At 39.2% G+C, this 22,614-nt stretch overlaps 1 protein-coding gene across 2 annotated transcripts in view; it reads right to left on the bottom strand.

Annotated features, from left to right (window-relative positions):
* Positions 1–7,283, bottom strand: part of LOC102198041 (voltage-dependent L-type calcium channel subunit alpha-1D-like) — a 49,585-nt gene extending 42,302 nt beyond the window's left edge. For both annotated transcript variants that reach the window (XM_005730681.1, XM_013910260.1), the window contains exons 1-4: positions 7,151–7,283; positions 6,378–6,520; positions 2,051–2,203; positions 559–755 (exon numbers count right to left, since the gene is read on the bottom strand). In XM_005730681.1, the coding sequence (XP_005730738.1) occupies positions 559–755; positions 2,051–2,203; positions 6,378–6,520; positions 7,151–7,215 (558 nt within the window). In that variant the 5' untranslated portion in view covers positions 7,216–7,283. The remainder of the gene's footprint in view (positions 1–558; positions 756–2,050; positions 2,204–6,377; positions 6,521–7,150) is intronic.
* Positions 7,284–22,614: the final 15,331 nt, after the last annotated feature.

The raw sequence follows: 22,614 nt of genomic DNA, 5'->3' as shown, positions 1-22,614 counted from the left end.
ATCGGTTCAGTTTCACCAAGACACACCATGCCAATGTATGCCAGGTTTTCAGCTAATAGCACTTTGGGAATCATTTTGTTGTTTTCCAAATACTATGCCCGTCAAACTGTCTAATATTTGGTATTTTTGTATATTAATCTAAACAAGCCATTTTTCCCAATAGGCTGCTAGTAACAAAGTCCCTAAAGATAAGATTTAAAATTGGCTCTTAGTTGTCTAAATATGTTAACACAACACTGGTTCTTCCAGGAAGCTATGTGTCTTTATTTATGTCTGAATGATTCATAGGTCAGCATTAAGTAGCTTAAAAAACACAAATAACATTCTACTGAAAATAGCCAGGTACAAAGAGTGGACTGAATAATGACTGGGAAAGCAGCCAGTATCCAAAGTCAACATCCTACACCATGAGAAATCCTGGAGAACTATTGCTCAAGACCACTTAATAAATTGCAAGAAAGTCTGGCTCCCTGGAAACAACATATAAATAAATGCAGGGTGGCTCAAGACTTTTGCACAGCACTATATTTTCAAGTAGCAATGTAAATTTGGGTTTACCCAGTAGAGAACGTCAGTCCAGCCTTCCATGGTGATGCACTGGAACACAGTGAGCATGGCAAACAAAAAGTTGTCAAAGTTGGTGATGCCATTGTTGGGGCCTTGCCAGCCCTCCCGGCAAACTGTACCATTGAGAAGGCAATGACGCCCATGCCCTGATATTGCACATGGCGCCGGCTCTTCCTCTGCGAGGGCACCTGGAGATACAAAGACAAACAGGTAAATCAACATGGAAACAACATGAAAGCGACTTTAGATCATCCAGGCAAAACTTGTTCAATTATTTGTCACATCATTTCACGTATGTTCTTTGTCCACGTTTAAATCTCATGTTGCATCTTCATTCTTAGTGTGTTATAATCGATTTTCAAGAATGTGGAGTTTTTTTCCTCCAGCATTATTTTTAAGAGTTCCCCATCAGTATATTTTCTTTGATTCTGACATTATGATTGGATTATTACTTCATGCAAAGATAATAATAAAGTTAGGTTTAAGCTATATCCATGATAAAATACAGTAGGCATCAGGAATCCATAGAGCCATTCAGGCATTCCTCTGTGTCACACTTTAAAATTGCACTGTTCAGTATTGTGACATTATTCCATCATCATAGGAGCAATGCAGAAAATTATGCTATACACTGACATTAATTACAGTTTGCCCCAGCACCCCACGCTTACAGTTCACTCACTGTAGATTAGCCCACATGTTAAACTTTCCACCTTTTTAATCAAATAACCACAGTGCTTCTACACACACAAATTCAAACATGTGGCCTCTTCCTTTTTTGGATGCATGTCCCTCTGACCTATCCAAAAACCTAAAAAGAAACACATGCTAAATGCTATTTTTCAGGGCTGGTGAACACACAGTGGCTTTGATTAAAGCGAGATTCAATCCTGCTCTGTCGCGACCTCTCGACTTTACCCTACTGTGCTTCTCCTGAAGTCACCAGGCAAACAGAACAGATGAAAGCAAGAAAGGGAGAGAAAGAAGGCGAGATTACGTGAAAGGTGTATGAGAGGGAGAGTGACACGCCACGATAACAGTTGTCGTAATGCAGCAAATCCCTGTTTCTTAAGCTGCTTCAATCCCGTCAGTCAGCCATTTTAGACTATAACTGTGGTTTTATGTATGTGTCTTTGTGTACATATGTGCTAATGTCCATCAACATGTCCCTTTTTTTCTGATACACTGACATCAAAGAGTAATGGTCAAAGGTCAAGCATGCTTACATAATAGCTAGATATTAGTCATTTAATCACTGGATTTAATCCACCATCTGCTGTTCTGCCCTGTTTTCAGTGGCTTGTCACCATTCACATAGGTACATGTGTCCATTCATTTTCAGGGACAGGGATCCTGAGTCTGTTCTAAGGTGACGTGTATGCCTGTTTACATTACATTATGGAGTACAAATCCCTCTTTTAACAGGTGTCTGTAGAAAGTGAAGCAGACGTGTAGTAGCAGACAAGAAAGGAAGATACCTTACCTGTTTCTGTCATGTAACAGGTGGCATGCATTTTGCCAATAAAAAGCTCCAGGCCAATGATGGCATAGATAATAATGACAAAGAGGACCAGCAGAGCGATGTGAAGCAAGGGAACCATGGCTTTAATAATGGAATTTAAAACCACCTGTAAACCTGCAAAAATATAAAGAAGCTAAAGTCAGTCAGAAGAAGCATCAGTTTTACTCTGCGGGAATTGGGACAGATGCAAAAAGACAAAAACACAAATTATTTACCCAATCATTTAGCCAAGCCATGATATGATTATCAATCATATAATGCCCATGATAACAATGATTATGCAAGAAAGCAAACAAAGGACCAAAATATTAAGGCCTAATTAGACTGTAAATAATGAATACGACTCCAACAAACACTAATGGTAACCCTTTACATGGTAAATCATGGCATTTGATGTTGAAAGGTACTGTAAAAAGTAATCAGCTGAAATTCGTACTGATACCACAACATTGCATCTAAATGAACATGAGTCTCTTCCTATTATTCACTAAATATTCTTAAAAGAATCTATCTTGGAAATATAAAATAAACAGACATAAATGTGAGAGCTGCAAATAACTTTTATTTTCATTATCAATTTGTCTTATAGTATTTTCTCAGTATTAAGGCATATTCAATAAATAAAATACAAGAAATAATGAAAGATGAAGTTCCTAATGTGGGGTTAGTGATCGTTTTGTTTGACAAACAGTCCAAAAAGATACAAAGCCTGCAAATTTATTAAGAAGGTGGAACTGTATTTAACCATCAAGACTTTATTGGATTAATAAAAAAAAGTTTACATTTATTTCTTTTTGATAACCAACTACAGAACAAAATCTCTAAACGCTTAAAAAAAAAAATCACTTTTCCAGTCAAAGTTTGTTTAGCTAGCAACTGGCACGTAGGCAACCTACTGTATGTTTTGCTATACAATACATAGGTATACACAAACACTGTATTCACATTAGTGCAAATGTACACATTTGTAAAAATGCACAATTTCTTACAAAAGTCTAATTATATCAGTGGATAGGAATGAAAGCTAGCAAACGATCCTCTGCTTTACTAGCTAACGGGTTGAAACATCCCAGCTAAATCAGACTGCAAAGACAAGACAAACGTTAAACTCAGTTTCAGTATAGAACTGAAACTCAATGCATCTTCATCTGTCCCAGAGGTACTTTTTTCCTCAGACCTAGCAAATGCTACGTTGCTATGGCAACTCAAAGAATGTAGACACATTAGGGCATGTGTTGATTTAAGGTCAAATGTGTGCTGAAAACAGAAACACTGAAGGAAAAAAGTATATAATGAATGATAAAGAAACTGGGTAATATGATAGGACCTACACAAACTTCTAAGAGCTAATGTTTAACCAACCATCTTATTTTTATTTTGGTAAACTACCTTTGCACTGCTAACAGTCAAGTGTCTTTGGAGGGCAGTGGAAGGAATACAATACTCAAATAACCCAACAGCACAAACTAACAAAAACCTCACTAAATAGTTAGTGATAACAGTTCCAGAAATGACTACAGAAATGTTCCAGTAGGCCCAGCCTGGACGTCAATAAAAGTTTGGAGTGGGTATAGCAGACAGTAAAGTTAGCAAGTCAAAGCACAGGTCATGCTGCTTTACTGTTGCTAGCACCGTGATTTAATTTTAAAGTGTTTAATACAACACAGTGAATATTTCACTTAGCGAGACAGTGAGATAGTGCTTTATCAAAATTTATACACTTGCTACTTTGTAATAGTCCATCATTCTTTTACCCACATCCTACCTTGGCCACTAAAAGAAGTTTTGAGCTGTTTCATAAACAGGCGGATTATTGAGATCAATAAGCCAAATAAAGACTAAAGAATATATAATTTAAGGTCTTTTTATTTTCAGTTCAAGTCATTTTTATTTTATATAAAGCCAAATCACAACAACAGTCATCTTAATATCACCTTTATATTGTAAGAGAATTCAGAGAAAAGCTCAACAATCAGACGACCCCCCTATGAGCAAGCACTTGGTGACAGTGGGAAGGAAAAGCTCCCATTTAACAGGAAGAACCCTCCAACAGAACCAGTCTCAGGAAGGAGCAGCTGTTTGCTGCCATGAGGGGAGGGAGACAGGACAAAAGACACATGTATCATTTGTGTGATATTACAAAGTACTATGTAGTACCTATGGTAGGGTAACTGACTTTGTGATTGCAGCTCATCTTCATATCTTTATTTTTTTTTGCTAGTCTTGTGCTTTTCATACAGCTACTATAAGAAACCTCGTTCCTGCATGTTGTGATTCATTTTATGGCTCTTTTTTCCTTGTTAACAATACTATCAAGATTACAACATCTCAGTGCATAATCACACATTTTTGGGTAGCTTGCTTGCTTACATAAAAACTTTAACAAGCATCCAGTGAAACTCCTTAAGGATGTTTTATTTATTCCTGCATAATCCCTGCCATCCTGAATGACTAAAAACTTTTAATTCAATAACAATTCAATTCAATTTCATTTATATAGCGCCAAATCACAACAACAGTCGCCTCAAGGCGCTTTATATCAAAAACAAGCATTTAAATATTACTGAATGAATTTTAAATAATTATTTGATAGCAGTTCTAACGGCTTGTTATTACAAATGCTGATGCGATAACGACACCAGAAACAACAGACTCGGTCAGGGTCACCATGTCCTACTTCTCAACTGCATCCTGCCCATGTTTACCTGTCACCTTTGTTTGCAGAGAAAAACATAGAGTAGTTGATATTTGGCCATGCTGACTAATAAAAGCCAGTTAATTACCTTCAAATGCATTTAAAACATATGAGAACTGCTGTTTTGCCTCAAGGACAAATGACCAGAAACACTCCAGCTGCTTGAAATACCCTTTACTTGGGTGTTTTAAGGTTGCCATAGTGACTGTCTTTGCAGAGACAATTCAGCTGAGCTGGAATAGAAATCTAATAACATAACAGAGAGAACCTGGGGACAGCAAAGAAGTGTTTTTCACACAAAACACCGGGTTGAATAAAACATAACAGGCTGAAAATATCAACACAATGTTAATGTGAAATACATGGTCCCCTAATTCAATAAGTTCCATATTGTAATAAAACACAACTTTGAAATCACTGAAAAATTGGGCTACTCATAAGACTGGATGACAAAGCTAGGTAAGCACAAAAGAAGATGTGTTAAAGGTGTCTTATAATAAGAAATAAGAAAATGTCCCTAGTGCAAACGCTAACTTATGCTAACAGCACATGAAAGGCTCTGAGGCTCTGTCAGCTGTGTACCCCACCTCTCGCCCTGTAACAGCTGGAATAGGCTCCAGCCCAACTGTGACCCTAAACTGGATAAGTGGAATAAAATGAATAGTTGGAGCAGGTGGAACCATGCTAACTCAGAACAGATCATTTTCACTAAACACACCTAATGATAATTTAGACTAATAACACGCCGTAGTCATGCATTTAGGAGAAAATAGTTCAAACAAATCTACTGTTTTTAAAATTTTTCATTGAATTTTATGCCAGTAGGAAGTTGGGACGTGGCCATGCTTGCCTCCGTATCCTATTATGTAGATTCCATTACTATAGTGCCATACTCTTCACATCCCATATGTGCACAGCGTTTTTCATCTGCATACCATACTTTGCTCCAAAACCGGTACGCATTAATGTGTGTATCACAAAAGTGTCCCGTGCACACAGATGCTGGCTTTTGAAATGTGCACCAATAACAAGCCAGATGTTTCCTTCCTTACTCAGAGTCCATGACTCATGTCAACATGTGATCTGTTGTGTCTTTAGTGTTTTTATTATGTGCAAGTGACACCAATCCAGCTTTTGAGGATACAGTATTTTATGTTTGCTGGGTACACCCATTTCTCAAGACTATGTGGGTGTGAACATCTGGTTCCAATAGCAAACACGTATCTATCTGTCCCTCACTACACCGATGAATCCTCCGCTTCTTTTTAATGTGTCTCAGAGCAATCCTTCACATGTTTTGATTTCTGTAATTTCAGCAGCTGTTTAGTCCCATTATTTTCTCCCCAAATATATTTCCATTGTGTTTTGTGAGATTTTGGTTTTTTTCTACTTCCATTGTGTGTTTCAGTGCCATGACAGGATCACGTGCATCCAAGCATACATTATCTACACTCATCTCAACCCAGTCACTGTGAAATTAGCTGAGAACTCCTGTGTGAGTTCATAGGGCGCTTAATTAAAGAGAAGATTAATTGGTTTGGACTTAAGGGCGTAAAACATGTACATTTATTCCACATTTTTATGTTTACTCACTGGGAACTCCAGAGACAAGGCGAAGGGGTCGTAGCACGCGAAAGGCTCGGAGGGCCTTGACGTCAAACCCTCCAGGTTTGCCTCCAGACTGACCACCAGAATCTGCATCTTTGGTTATCATCTCCAGAACCACACTGAACAACCTGGAGATGAGAGAGGGGGAGAGAGGGTGAGATAAAATATAGAGAAAGTGAGGCAGAGGCATGTAAGGGAAGAAGCAGTAATGGCAATGTGATGAAAACAGAGCAGAAAAAGATAAAAGCAAAAGAGTCAGAAAGCAATGAACAAAGCCGTGAGTCCTCTTTGTTCTTGTCTCTCTGTTCAAGCACCTGCCTGTGCAAGTGTGCATGGTTTATGTGTGTGCTCTTTACATATGTCTATGGATATTTACCTTTAGTTTTTCACACCTCATCACAGTTTACATTGAAGTCCCACAGGAGCCAGGTGGTCTACTGATAAACCGTCACTCTATACAAAGCCATATATTTGTGTCTTTGTGCGTGTATGAGTGTGCACTTTGGTGCATGTGCTCAAAACATCACTATTGTAGTGATACAGGTCATGATTCATTTTTGATTGAGAGAGCGGATGGCCAGATGTTGGGCTAAGTTGCGCAAATGCACAAATGTGTGTTATACCATTTTTTTTCAAGTACATGGAAGAGAGCGTAGAAGATGTGCGCATGATTGGTTTCTTATGTAAAAAGAATTGTGTGCGTGTGCAAATGTGTATTTGTACGTATATCCTGCATCATGTGCTACCTGTAAACTCACCCCACAATGACAATGACAAAGTCCAGCATGTTCCAGCCGTTTCTGACGTAGGAGTTTTGGTGCATCACCAGACCGTAGGCAATAATCTTCAGAAATGTCTCTATTGTGAAAATGATGAGGAAGGCATACTCTACTGTCTCCTGCATAGAGGGAACGGAAACAAGGAAGAAAACAGGTGTAAAGAGGAGAGGGGTGGAAAACAATGAAAGATGTTTATTTAAACTTTGCGACCTTGTTGGACAATGGTGTGTGCAACGACTTGCAGCCGCACCAGGTATCTGTTATCAATAAAAGGCAAACGGTCAATGACCATGTTTTCAATCCCAACCCCCCCTCCTAGCACATTCAACAAATGTAGCCTGCGTGTGCTGAGCTAGAGGACATGCTGACTAAAAAGAAAAAAACCCTGAAAAAGTACTTTAAAAATTAATCCTAAATCTATTCAGCCAGATGAAATCAAGATTAAAAAAGGTAATATTTCATCCGTGGACATAAAGCACGTCATCAAACAGAAATCTCTCTAATAATCCGCTGATCAATTATCAGTTGAGTTACTATAATAAGCTTATAATATTGACATGAATACACCGCTTTAAAATGCATGAATTTTCACTGATACAAACTCGGTGAACTCTGTGGTATTTATGGTGTATATCTCTTTATGAGCCAAGACAGCCTCGCCAGTTTTGTTTGTATTTATATCTATACACATGTAAGACATGTCTTCTTCTTCTTCTTTTTCTTCAGGCTGCCACAGGGGTCACCACTGCACATCATCTGCTTCCATTTCAGTCTAACCCAAGCATCCTCTTCTGGCACACCAATCCCCTGCATGTCCTCCTTCACTACATCCACAAATCCTTTCTGTGATCTTTCTCTTTTCCTCCTGCCTGGCAGCTCCATCTTCAACATCCTTTTCCCATTATACATGCACTCTTCCTCCCATGTCCACATGTTTGTGAGGTGTGACAATTTAAATCTAGATCTTAAGGAACCATATCATTTCTTAAAATAAAAGTTTGCTAAAGAGTCTACATATAAGGCTTGCAATAGTGCGCTGTGTTCATTCTGATGATTTATTCGTATTTTCATGATTCAGGCTTCAAGTGTGTCAATATAAAATAAAACTGAAACAGCATTTGCCGTAGTGTCACAAGTGCAGGAGCAGACATCATGATGCATTGAGAATAGATATAACACAACAAGCAGAAACAAACTTTCCAGTAGTGATGTTTTAAGTTAAATGTGGCTCAGTCCTGAAATGTTCAGGTACCCATAAGCATATCGCACAAGTGTTCTAGTTCAAGAATGGACTGTGACTCTGGTTCGGAAAGTAAAGAAAATTGTGAGTTTTTCATGAGTACATGATGTTTGCACCAAAAGAAAAAAGAAAAAAAACAGAAAAGACAATCATAAGATGTCTTTTGAGAGCTCAAGATTTTATACAGCAGCAGCATTGTGAAATATGATGTAACACCGGCTTTATATGGAAGGATGTGACTGTGGGTGGAAATGACCCCCTTTCATTCATTTGCATTCAGGTGAACCTCATAAACAGAGCTCAGGGAGAGATGTACTGAAAGCCAACAATACAAAATCCAAATGAGGACGTCGCAAAATTAATGGCGCTGTGTGACTGACACATCATCTCGGGCAAAAGTGGTGCAGAAAAACCGAAGCGGTGACCACTAAGCAGCAGACATGCTGCCAGTGCGTATATTTTGAGGCCAAAAAACAGAAAAGATGAAAAGTCTTCAAGTCATACTGTATGTCCTGGTGCATCATCAGCATGTTTCCATGGTAACTATGTGCCCGGTAATGCAAATATGTCCCAGAATTTGGATATTTCCACATACACACACACATCTATTTCTTGTGCTTACACATTATTTCACTTTCTCACCTCCACTTTCTTTTTCTCTCACACAGAAACACATTTCTCTCTCCTACGTATCTCACTCTCTCCCTTTCTGCCTCTCCCACACACAACTTTCTCTCTCTCTCTCTCGCTTTCTCTCCGCTTGTCATCCTCTCTCTGTCTCTTATTTACGAACCAAAAGGTTAGTGAGTCGGCAGGTTTTAAGGCCCATTAAGTTAAGCACTCCTGTTGTTGATTTAAAGGACGCAGACACGCAGAGCGCACTCGGACAGCGTGCGCAAAGATACGTGGTTACTGAAAGAGACTGACGACATCAGCAGCACGCACACTCAGACTTCACACCCACACAAGTGGGCAGAGAGACCTGCAATGATACACAAACTCAAACCATGCTTCTGAAAAGCAGCAAGTCAATCAGACCAACACTTTCACTGAAAAATTTTAAATGCCGCTGGCAATGGTGGCTTAAAGAAGAACACTTAATCAGCAGCCACTCTAGGCTACTATAGTGTTATTTTCTTTAAGTTTTAGCTCTAAGTGCATTGACTCTTTAGATTAACTGTGATTATGCAATTTTTCCATGCAGTCTACTTAAGATTACAGACGTATTTTCTTTTCAGGCAGCCACTGGAGCTCTGAGCATCACTGTGCAAACAGATGTACAGTAAGCCTACAAATAACAGGCACAAACAACAAAACATAGCAAGCTGTCGAGCGGCCACGTCACACCAGCGTCAGTGCACCCAGACATTGATTCTAAAGTCTCTGTAACAACAGCAGGAAGGATGGATGCTTCATTCTTCCAAAAGACATCCTGGATTTGATGTTTTAATGATGGTGGCGGAGACAGCTGTCTGACAAAATCTCCTACAGCTGACCCCACTGGGGGTCACAGCTGGTGAGTGCTAAAGCTATTCCATATGATGTCCATTCTTATCAAAAGCACTCACCCCTCATGTGTGATGAATGGAGGCATTGTCAACATGGAATGAGGATAACAGTGGTCACTCAGACCTGTTTACCCGCTGTCGTTCAGTGTGATCTGGAAAGTTTTAAATCTCTAGTGCAGGAAACATGTTTTTTTTCCAGTTATGAAACTTTTAAATTAAAATATATTTGTCTTTTATGACTTCAGTATTTTTTGTATTGAGTAGGCAGAATGTTTTCTTGGACACCAATGGCAAGTAATGTTAAATTTAATAAACATAACCCCGTCTCCTAATTTCAGCTGTGTTCCAACACAATGAAAAGATAACAGACAACAGATAAGACTTGTATATGCATGGCAGTGACAACAGATGCAAAGGAATTGTCAGCATGAACTTCTAGTTGTTATGAGTGGCTGTGTGCAGACAGGAATAGGACCCAAGGTGCAGACTCCAGAGACAGTCGTGAACTCAAAATATAACATAACTGGAAAAAATAAAAATAAACTTACACCGGAGGACTGACAGAACACACAGCTAGGTAAACAGTAGATCGCGACAGAAGTTAACGTCAACAAGCCTAACAATTCAGAGCTGTTTCTCAGTGATAAGAGCCTTCAAAGCACACATGAACACACACCTGCCTACATCCAAATTAGCATTCTTGCCTTGTCCTCTTGTTGTTTACACAGGAATGATATGCTCGCTGTTCTGTTTAGTGAACAGCTGACAAATTGTGTGTGTGTGTGTGTGTGTGTGTGTGTGTGTGTGTGTGTGTGTGTGTGTGTGTGTGTGTGTGTGTGTGTGTGTGTTTCAGCAAACTGGATTTAGGTCGTGACTTGGGAGTAAGGCCGATAATGAAGAGTGGAGATTACCACAGGACAATGGAGACAACAAACGTAGTGCATAGGTGATCTCACAATGCAAGTTGCATACACATAAAAAACCTAATGAATACACATTTGCATGGTAGAAAGATAGAAAAAGTTGTCATGTTAAATGTTACAGCTCATGACAGTACAACTGGAAAATAGAAGCTGCATCTGAACAAACACGAGACTGTTGGAACAAGAAGATGAGCCCAAAGTGGAGATGTCTGGATGTTTGGTGAAAACCAGAAACAGCTCATACAAGCTATGTTGGTGGAGGGGTACACAGGATCTGGCTACCTTGTAGTCACTGAGTTTACCATGAACTCCTCTGTAAGTATTCTGGAGTCAAATGTGAGGCCATCTGTCCAACTGCTAAAGCTTGTTAGAGCATACAACAGGACAATGGGTCCAAGCACAGCAGCTAATCTACAACAGAAAAGCTGAAAACACAAGACAATCAAGGTGTTGCAAAGCCCAGACCTCAAGCTGATTGTAACGCTGTGATGGGACCTTAAGAGAGCTGTGCGTAAACAATTGCCTTTAGGCCAAGCCATTATGCAGACAAGAACAGAAGCAGCAGATAGCAGTAGGACAGGTGCAGGGATGCAATGCTATTAATTAAAAGTAAACACTTCCTGCATCTGCTTCACTTTAAAAGCTTTCCAGTGAAATTACGTATTATGACGTTTATTGTGAAGCAGCTGCGGGGAGACTTCAGCACTTCATGAACATGGAGAGGCGCTTTCAATTTTGCTATTTGTCTGTTTAAATATCTCGACTGAATAACAACCTGCAAGAACTCTTCTTGTTTTTAAGCCCATAATAAGGTAAGGATTATAGGAACTATCAAAGCCTACAATGCACAGAAGTGGATTTATTAAGTGTAGTCTTTAAGCAGACTTTGGTCTCTGCCCTGTTACATACCTAGCTATAGCACACATGCTATGATGTTATATAATAAATATTAAATCCCTTTTATTCTTCCCATCCCCGAGGGATTCCTGGATAGTAAGTGGAGTGTGAGAGCAGCACGTGGCGCAGACCTGAAGCTGCCTCTGCATGAGAGAACTGGAGCGGGGTTGAGTGCTGACCAGGAGAGAGAAAAAGCGAGACGGGGTCATGTATGTGTGTGTGTGTTTGTTTTTGTCATGTTCTTCCTCAAAGGACGGCATCCCCTTTGTTTGTTTCCTGTGTCCGAGCTCAGTGAAAAATGCTCTTCCTGTGCTTGTAACAGGGATGCTGTCGCCATGGAAATCAGGCTTGTTGCATGTGTGGGCAGAGAATGAAACTTGGAGTGCTTAAGTGAGGGATACTCAAGACGACTGCCTCTGGTACACCCTACTGGTTTAGATGAACAGGAGATGCCCTACATTCAGTTTTCAGTCCTTCAGCTTGAAAATAATACTTTTACGCCATCAAAATATGAAAGACATTAGAGAAAATTTGAGGATAATAAAACGTATGATCCAAATAATGCACATTATGTGTTACTATTACTGTTTAATTGTTATTACGCTTTTTAATTACATATACTCGCTTCCTATTGTGTGGAGGAGCGATCAATCTGCCAGTGGAGCTGAAGACAACAGAAAAAGGACTTTTCTTTGGAAGAGCAAAAGGCCTTTTGTGTTCACTGTAAGCATTTAGGGTCAGTTTAGTAAAACAGGATGGCAGCGAGCATTAATCTCCTTGTGCAAAATGACTTTGTTCACTATGGCATAAGATGCGTTTGCTTCCTGTAGAGAGCAGCACAAACTGAGGTCCATCCACTCCCAGCGAAGCAGCTTAATTGATTTAAGGAGGAGCAGCGAGTCCTGTAAGCTCCAAAATCCCCTGTTTTGGGAGCTAGACAAGAAATTTTGCTTGCTTGAGCTAAAGCCAAAAGAGCTGACAGTCTGTGTGCAGCGGATGAACAAAATGTCCTAGTTGATGTTTTTGGACTTACAGAGACTCCAGACCATGTTTTCAATCAAGCACAGTTTGGGTTATGAGCACTCAGGTAGAGCTGTGCTGTTGATATGAAAAGATTTAAAAGGTTATGCTCCATGTGAGCTTAATGATTGCAATGCAGCAGCTACATTTCTTTAGTATTTTAACTGGGCTGTGCGACAGATGATTGGCAGCTCTTTTCTGCACACCAGTCCTTCACTAGACTGGACAAATGTGCAAATTGCTGCACTGCCAGTTTTAAGAGCAAACTCTGGTACATTTGTGTTTTCTTTAATAAATCTAAATTGCCACACACATAAATGAATGCCCCTGAAAACCAAATCAATCAGATGATCTAGCAATTACAAGGTGACAGTGGGAAGAAAGAAACTCCCTTGTAACAGGAAGAAACCTCACTCCAACAGGGTCAGCCTTCTGCAGTGTTCTACACTAAATTCTACCCACTTTAACGCATTTAATTACATGTAAATTTTCCATGTAATTGTGTTACAAAAGTACAGTGTCACATGTTAAATTTAATGGAATCTGGTCAAATGAATGTATTTTGCATCCATTCAGTTTATGTCAAGCAGATTTCCAAAGATATTATAGGTATTTGCAACAAACAATGTTTCTATACTTCAGCTGCATTTAACACAAAACTCTTGCTTCGAGTTTATTGAGAGTAAGAAAAAATTATTTTAACGTGTGGGGGAGGGGGAAAGAGAAGACGAAAAGGAGAGTACAGGAAGGACGGATGAAGCACAGACTATGGGAGACAGAAGACAGATTTTTGCAAAGAGCAGTGTGCACAAATGTGGAATAATATTTTGTATCACATGGTAGATATCTGCGGACAAGTAGTTGTTCTTATTATAGTATTTTCTACTCCACTTGGAGGACATGTGTAGGTGGTACCCTTGTTTGCACATTCAGAAAAATTGAGAGGGCACGTGGACGTCTGCCTCACATTCAGCCTCTGAAGTTAATGTGGGACAAAAGCAGGTGTTCACATACGCTGAGACAGTACAACCCCCATGTTAGCATGTATGTCAACCGAACAGGACTGAAACAGTTTAAAATATAATTATTATTTTTTTACAAGAGCATATACAAAGCATCTTTGTGCAGTGCTCATCTTTAGCTAACTGCCTGGCATGTATCTGATCAGGTTAGCCCTTAAATCATATAATGAAGTGATCATTCACTATTCACTGTAAGGATACACTCATATAATAATATGGAGTCTAAAAGAGGCAGAGCGCAGCGCGTGTATTTCTGTGTTTACATTGGCCAGTGTGTGCGTACGTGATGTGAACGTGTGTAACCATGATGACTCAATGTAACGCTCTGTGACTTTTCCCTCACAGAATAATTATATTAATTTGATATAATTGAGTTTCATTTTAACATGCACAGAGCACAGTTCTTCATGCAGGCGGTCAGTCTGCTCTGCATAAGCATGGCTCGTGTTTTTGCTGTTGTCTTGGGAAACTGCAACAGAAAAGTTGATGAGTATAAATGCAACGACATCACAGCGAGCCAGAGAGAAAAGAGCAGTGGACAATGAAGGGCAATGCATATGTGAGGAAAAAGGAAAATTACATATGCAGATAAAAACATTTTTTTAAAACTACTAACAGAATTAGTGTGAAATTAGTGTTTCTGTATATGATATCTTATAACTTTCACATTACCTTGTTGGATAAAATAAAAGAGTTAAGCGTGAAACAGAAACCTTTAAATACACACTGGTAACTTAAAATAAGCATAACATGCTTCACACAGGTAGTGAATCAGAATGAGTTACATACAGTGCAGTTATTCCTGCATGCTTGCTGTATACGTACACTCTGTCAATAGACTGTGGTAAAATGATAAGAATCAATTATTGTGTTCTCCAATATGAGAAAGTGGGAGCAGCAGTGGTGATTTGGCTGTACTCTGCAAGTGCCACATTATGTTGTGTGAATCTTTGCAGTTATGCTAGCAAGTAATTTTTTTTGCACTCTCCCAGTACACATGACCACCTAATTCATTATTTGAAAGTGGTTTGGCAGTCTTGGTTAGGATTAGTTGTCCTGATCTCACCTACAGATCTGCAGTAGTAGTTAAAGAATATATTATGCAAACCAAAGCACTGATCAACTGTGTGTTAATGCTTGAAAATGTGTCAGTCTATCAAAAACAATAATAATAATGCAAATGCAGAGAGTAACAACAGCCAAAAACACTCTCACTAAACTGTGAAAATGAGCGTTTGATTATGTGGATTAAGGGGTTCAAATCATACTGGATCATTGTTAGTGCAGACTGTTTTCACGTTTATCTGTGCTGTTATCCTGAGGAAAGAGAAAAGCTCTCTGCCATCTTCGCTTCTCCTCCATGCTTCCCTCTTATCAGCCTTTGTGTAAGTTAAGGAGCTGCTGTGACAAGAGTCTGCTGTTGTTTAGCACACCGAAAGATAGCAGGCGAGGCAGAAATGTGTGTACCAAAACAATGCAGGACAAAAGCAGCTCCTCACTGAATGGCCTCTGTGGGCGAACACTTCCTTTCTCAAAGGAATTATGACACTGTTCTTTAGATTTAAGATTACCTATAAATAAATTTACATCGGTTCGGTGCAGTGTCATATGACGCTATTAGAAGAACCCATGGGGGGGAAAAAAACATGCACAGATGTGTGTACTATACTGAGAAATAATCCATGACTGAATCCAGGAATGATCCCAATACTGAAACTAATTTCATTTGAATTGGAAGTGACACAATTCCAGACCCAGTTACATAAGGCTGTAAATAATCTGAGTGGACATGAGAGAAAGTGTGGAAATAAATGATTGGAGGTGACAGCAGTGGAGGTGTTAACTATAGAAAAGCTGTAAAATTGAGCAGTGACAGTCTGCAGATGGCTGCTATACTGACAAACCTACATTTCTTTTTCTGTCTGGTTCTTCACACCCTCGGTTGTTGAACACAACAGATTTGCTTTATCCTGCTGGGTGTATTCCCCCTTCTTCTAGCTCCATACATTAAGGATTTCAGTCTTCCCATCATGAGTAATGCAATACCATTGGCACCAGATACACAGAGCTACAAAGACTTCAGTGACAAAAGTGTCCAGGTGTCCCGATCTCAACATGAAAAGACTAAAGATACTAACATAAAAGCACAAACTAGCTTTTTTATGTTCTTGCTGGTTTTAAATATCATTCCGGTTATTTTATTTGGATCATTTTTTTACTGTGTTTGATTGAAATTGACAGATTAAAATGCTTTTGATTATTTTTTTTCAATGGACCGTCTTTTTATGTGCTTTTGATAACCCAATTTATGCACAGTATATATGCCTGAGTGTATGCGTGTGTGACTGTATGCTTATAATCGATCACAAACAAGGAACATCACCATGCCTGACCTGCCTAACAAATCAGCTGGGAGCATCAGAGCACACACACACACAGAGCTGACGCAGGTTCAGTCGATGTCACTTCCCTCAGTGATGGTAATACGAGCTGTCATTAGGTTCAATGCAATGTGGCTCAGGCTGCATTGTGTATGTGGTTTGTGTGTGTTTAAACCATGGCAATTCAGCACCTAAGAGTTATTGTAGTATCCCATGATGTTCTGTGTATGAATTGCGATCCACTGCGATGATGTCACAGTGGATCACATGATTTGTCTGCTGATTGTTGTGTTTTTAAGCATGAAAATAATCTAAATTAAATAGATCCCGATGCATGAATCGGTTCTCTATCGCCTAAAAAGGTGAAGAACCAAGCAAGACTAACACGAGGTGTCACATTGGCTCCTCTTTGGACTCTAAAGCCAAAGCCTGGTCTCTGTATGTCCTTCACCTCTAAAAAAAATCATTTTCTGTTTGTCTTTCTACTTTCGCCCTGTACTGGAAAAGCCCTCTGGAACAAGAGATTTTTTTTACTGATGTCAAATTACATCAGTAGCTGATGATGTGTCATGGTAATATCTACACAGGGGAAACCAAGGAGCTGTAGCCAGTCCCATACCAATCAGTGACAACATTAAAACCAACTGCTTAATAATGTATAGCTCCCCCTCGTGCAGAAAAAAGCGTCTCTGATCCATCGAGGCATGGACTCAGCAGGCATGGGTTTAATGTTGCACTAGAATAGTGGATAGCTATGCTGAAGTCTGATATTGTCCAGAACAGCTTCAAAGACTGTGGTTCTGAGAAGCACGGTGCCTGTGCAGGGCCTCTTTGTCCTCAAAAACATTCTTTGGCAGCTACACTACCACCTCTGCTAACTAACTTTATGAGAGTGTTTATGCATGGGAATATTTTTGTGGACGTCTGTGTATGCTCTTGTGAGAGTGTAAGAGAGTGCTTTAGTGTGATTCTGTCAGCAGGCCACTGCATGGTTGTTTGTGAGGTCACGGACATGTAGGTGAATCAACCAGACAGCCAGAAGCAGGCCAATCAGCTCCTATTAGCCCGTTTCCCTTTGGTCTTAATCAGATTAATGACAGCCAGAAAGGCTCAGGATGTCCTGCTCAAAGCAATGAGCAGGACATCAACAGAAGAGCCACCGATATTCCCATCTTTTTATTCTTAGGAGAAGAGGAAAGTTTTTCACAAAGATTATATCGGGCTGTGATAGAACCTTTTATCATGTATATTTCTCTCGTTTAAAAGCATATATATTTTAAGCTTTCATGAAAATGCTGAATTAAACAAGAAAGGTAGGTAGTCACACATGCATGCACACACCACTCGTTTTAATGATTAGGTCCATCTTTTTATCTACATGTTATATTCATGAGATAAACTGAAGTGGTTGCAATATAGACCATTACATATTTTCACCTCTACTGTTTATGTGCTGCAGGTTAGAGCTGGCAAAGATTCGATTTTTACTGTAAGCTTCCTGTCTGCGGCCCTCATCCCTCACAGATCTCTCATTTACAGAAATAGAGGTCTGTCCTGTGATATCATGTCAGATGTAGATGATACAGAGAGCTCTTTAATTCTCCCTAATTATTATACTGATAAGTCGTGACTTAGAGACACTGTCTCCTTCTGAAGGCCACACTTCATGCAGTAGTATGGTGTGTTTCATTATGGGAATCTGTATCGTCAAGACTAATTTATCTCAAACGTCAAACGTTATACATTTGTCCACAACCTGTAGATGTAACTGATTATTAAAATAGATCTAGTTGTATCTGTTATGAGTGTGCCAAAACAACTAAATAAAAGATAAACAACCAAGAAGTCATGTGAAATAAGATCAGATACTTTGCATTACTGTGTCAGAGTAGTCTGTCAAAAATCATGTCCTAGATGTGCATGTTAGAAAGTACCTCCTTTTAGTTAATGTCACTGGTTTCAGGACATCAGTCAGTCATTGCAAAGGATTGGCACCCAAGTATGTAAAATATAAATATAATAATTATGTATATAATTATGGTAACTTGCACAATTACTTTAAAGCCTGTAAAAATGATGGCACTAAACAAAAAATTGATTTAATTCCTCAAACATTATTGTAATGCTTTATTAAAATACTTTAATTCAAGCTAAAAATCTGCATTAAAATGGCAAATTCAATGTAAGGATGTAAAAAGATACATTTAGGAAAACTTTATCTCATGGACCTGACTGCATGTACCATCTTTGGACAAAGTAAAATCAATTTGGGATACACAGAAATTAAATTAAATTAAACTATTTTCAGATAAGAGATGTTCATAATCCAGATGTTAAAAGATGTTAAAAAGAGGTTAAGGTTAACAATCTTAACCTCTCCACTCTTGGCTCCTTCTGTCCTAACCTTTTTTTCCTGCTCTCATTATCACCTCCTTTTCCACCTTACACACTTCTCCCCTCTCTTGAACACTCTCCTGTCCTCCTTGTTCTCAATTTCTTATTCTTCTCTTCCCTCCTCTCAGTCTGCCTCTCTCTCCTGTTGAGAGCCATCAACTCAGATACTGCACAAGTCTCCATGGCCACAGTTGTCACGGCAGCAGGCCATGTTGTATGTAAAATGCGAATGACAAACACAATGAATATAAACATCCAGTTAGTTAAAACAAACTGTAGGTAGCGCACATGCATGGAAGCATGGAACACAGGGATAACACACAGAACCACACATGTATGCATTCCGACTCTTCGAGTATCTCATTATTTAACCCCTAGGACCTGCCGTCCACATATGTGGACATCACATTTTGGGTTATTTAGACCAAAATACTCAATGTTGCTCTACAAGGGCCTGATATCCACTTACAAGGACATTATACTGCTACTGTTCTATCGAAATTTTAAACGAATATCTTCATATGTGGCTCTTATTTTTCTTAGAAACAAAAGTTAGGTAAAAAAATAATAATAATCTGGTAATTCTTTGTTTTTACATTCATCGGGTCCCAATCAGCCCAAATATCAAAGAGAAATTAAAAATGCATGCCGTGGAAGAGTTCGGGTCTTAGGAGGTTAAAGCCTGTTTACAGGTAGAATACTTTGTTTTTAAGATCAAAAAGATAAAAAGAATAAAAACTTCTTTTTAACTTAAAAACAAAGAGTATAACAGTAACAAACATGCAGCAGGTCCACAGTGGCTCTTCATCATATGTGCAGCAAAGCATCCAGCTAAAGGAGAAAACTGGTGTATGCAAGAGATTTAAGTTCTCATTTATCCCGCCAGCTATAAACCTGCTTAGTAACAGATAATCTCCTCATCACATTTCCTGGTCATTCAATCCACTGCCACTTTCATTATTCACTCTGAACAGTTTTTGTTAGAATAATATACATTTTCATGTAAAACGCACAACACCTGCAGGACAGCAGCTTCACTGACGGAAAATGAATCACCTTTGAGCCCGAGTAGGTCAAGACAATCGCAGCTTATACAAAGGCTCATCCATATTACAGTTTGTTCTTCCTTTAACATTTGCTGCCATTAGCTTTTTGTTCACCGCTAAATAAAACACAGCACCTGGTCATTTCAAGCAGAGTTCATGCAGAATGTGGCAATACCAGAAACTCAATATAAAGAGCTTGTACTCAGAAGACTGCGATTTGGGTCAAGTCCAGCAGAACACTGTGTTGTGTCTGCTGTGCAAGGCTTAACACTGCAGTCGCTAAGTGTGCTCTGCTCCGTTGTGCCCAAGTGAGGTTTTAGAAAGCGTATGTGTGTGTTTATCCGTTTATGTGTTTGTGTCCTACATTCCCTGCAGTGTCTGTGGTCCCTGGGCCTTTGGGTGCTAAGTCAGTAAAACAGGCCTCCTGACATCTGGGCGACTGTCACCCCACGGCCTAAAAACCTGTAAAGCCCCCTGGCTCCACTTGCATAACACTCAGATGTGTGTGTGTGTGTGTGTGTGTGTGTGTGTGTGTGTGTGTGTGTGTGTGTGTGTGTGTGTGTGTGTGTCAACATGTTCAGTACATTGTTGATAAAAATTCATAATGTACTAAATGTAAACATTTCAAGCATTAAGTGAGTGCCAGTATATGAAAATATGTCATTCCCTGCTCCAAGCTGGTTTTACGGGAAAACATGTTGTGCAGCACATTCGCTCACTAACCTCAATGAGAGTTTATATTCTTTCGCGTTTAAACTGCATGAGCATGTTTGCTGTGGTTATAGAGAAAAGTCTATATTTAACACATGATAATGATGAAGAGGAGTGACAGCTCAGAGAAGGAAGGAAATGACTCACAATGATGGGACCACACTCTAATAAAGCTGTATGATCACGGATGTCCTGAGGCTACCTTAACAGCGACGACACACACACACACACACACACACACACACACACACACAGCGAGAGGGACAAAGAGAAATATTTCTTTATCTATGGATATCTTTGTGAGCATGTTCACTGACTTACCCCTACCCATCATTACTAAGGCTCAGCACCAGTCATTTTTCTAGCCTAAAACTAATTCTAACCCTAACCTTAAAAAGATGTCAAAAACCCAAGGAAATGTCAGAAAGCAAGGACTGGCTAAAAGATCCTCACTTTCCCAATATGTTCCAAAATGTCTAGCTGCTCCCCACAAAGAGACAAGCTAGCCTGAAACTAACAGCTTATTCTAATGTTTTATTAATAACTAATCAATGACTTGTTTTTTTTTTTTTTTTTTTTACAGCCAGCATTACAAATGTTGACATCACCACGGTATTCTACTCAGGAGTACTGAATTGAATTCTGAGGCTTACTAGAACAGCTGTCTGGACAATTAAAGGAAACTGAGACACCACCTACACCTGTGCTTTTGCTGTTGACTACATATGAAATTTCTTAAAACACCGGCACTTAATGTTAATGAATAAAATAACAACAGAGAAAGATTTTTGCCCAATTCAGTAAATTAAATACATTATGAAAGTACTCCATGGCAGTGATTACATGTTATCCTGCTCACTGACTGACCCACGGTTGTGTAGCATTAAAGAGAAAAATTCTATTTCCTTATTTAGACCCAACTTAGTGAACTTGAAGTATCATAATTCAATTAAAAATTAACAACATCACCGTATTTGAACATTTTGGAGACTCTAAGAAGAACAAGACTATGAACAAGACTACGTTTTAAAATAGTGTTTAGTTGTTTTGTGAGTCTGTTTGTTAAAATTGATAAGATAATACTTTCAGAATTAACACACACACACACACACACACACGCACACAGAAGAACAGATGATGAACTTTGAACACATTGCAGTTCCATCGTGTATCACACACACACACAAATACCAAATATGTTCACACAAGATTTGCGCATGAACTTTCTTTCCCGTTCATGGTGTGTCAACACTTTCTATCTGTATTATCTGCAAGCCCAGGATGAATGTACTCTCTCTCTCTCTCGCTCACACACACACACACACACACACACACACACACATACACCCTGAAGCATAAAACTGCTGTTGACATTTCATGAGACACTCACACACAAGCATGGACACACTTATACGTAGTCCTGACAAATGTGCAGTGAGCAAGCTTTAACAGAGTGTAAACCAACAGGATAAATGAAGCTTTAACAACATTGACTTTGGTCTTCTCCCTTCAGCCATCGTTCCCTCACTGCAGCTGGCCCAGCTCAGTCTGATTAAAATGTTTAACTGGCATACATCAAATGCTCAAAAAGTCCCTTTCAGATCGTTATTTGAAACATAATCAAATAAGGAGATAATAAAAACACAGGATGAGGATCTCTGTCTGTCCGTCCATTCCTACATACACAGGACATTCCTATTGTTGTGTATTTTACAGCTTTAGCCACATAAACTAAATTCGACCTCATTTTCCCGCTTCTGTCAAAAGCCAGTGTGTGCACACTGTGAACACGTTATCATCTGATCTCTGTGCAGAGATGTTCTTCCATTCTTTTCATTTTATGGGTTTATGTTGAAGAGATATGGACCTTTCAGTGGTATAAAAGAAAACAGCCTTGTGAGGCTGAAGTGAACTACAGAGACACACTGTCTCAGTGCCGAATGAATTTTTGTTCTCACTTATGCTAGCTATCCTTATTATTATCGCATTAACCATTGCCAGAAAGTTAAAAATCTGAAAAATGGATCAGCTGCGATTAGTAAAACAGCAAAATACTAACTGAGGTGTGCGGTGCTGATTCTCATATAGAAGAAGAATAGAGACCCATGTGGTTATGTGATGGGTGTGATATGTCTGTCTTCACCTTTTTCTAGAACAGTCTTCCTATCTGTAGCTATCACTGCCAATCTTTCTCTGCTCAAACACATGCAAACAGCATCCATGCTTTCTGTGCCTGGCTGTTAATGAGAGGGCTTCACCTCACATACAGCACATACTCACATGGGAACACCTACATCGTTC

The sequence above is a fragment of the Pundamilia nyererei genome, unplaced genomic scaffold (genome assembly GCF_000239375.1).
Source record: "Pundamilia nyererei isolate P.nyererei 1_Seehausen unplaced genomic scaffold, PunNye1.0 scaffold00039, whole genome shotgun sequence".
NCBI lineage: Eukaryota > Metazoa > Chordata > Actinopteri > Cichliformes > Cichlidae > Pundamilia > Pundamilia nyererei.
This window is presented reverse-complemented; position numbering and strand designations above follow the sequence as displayed.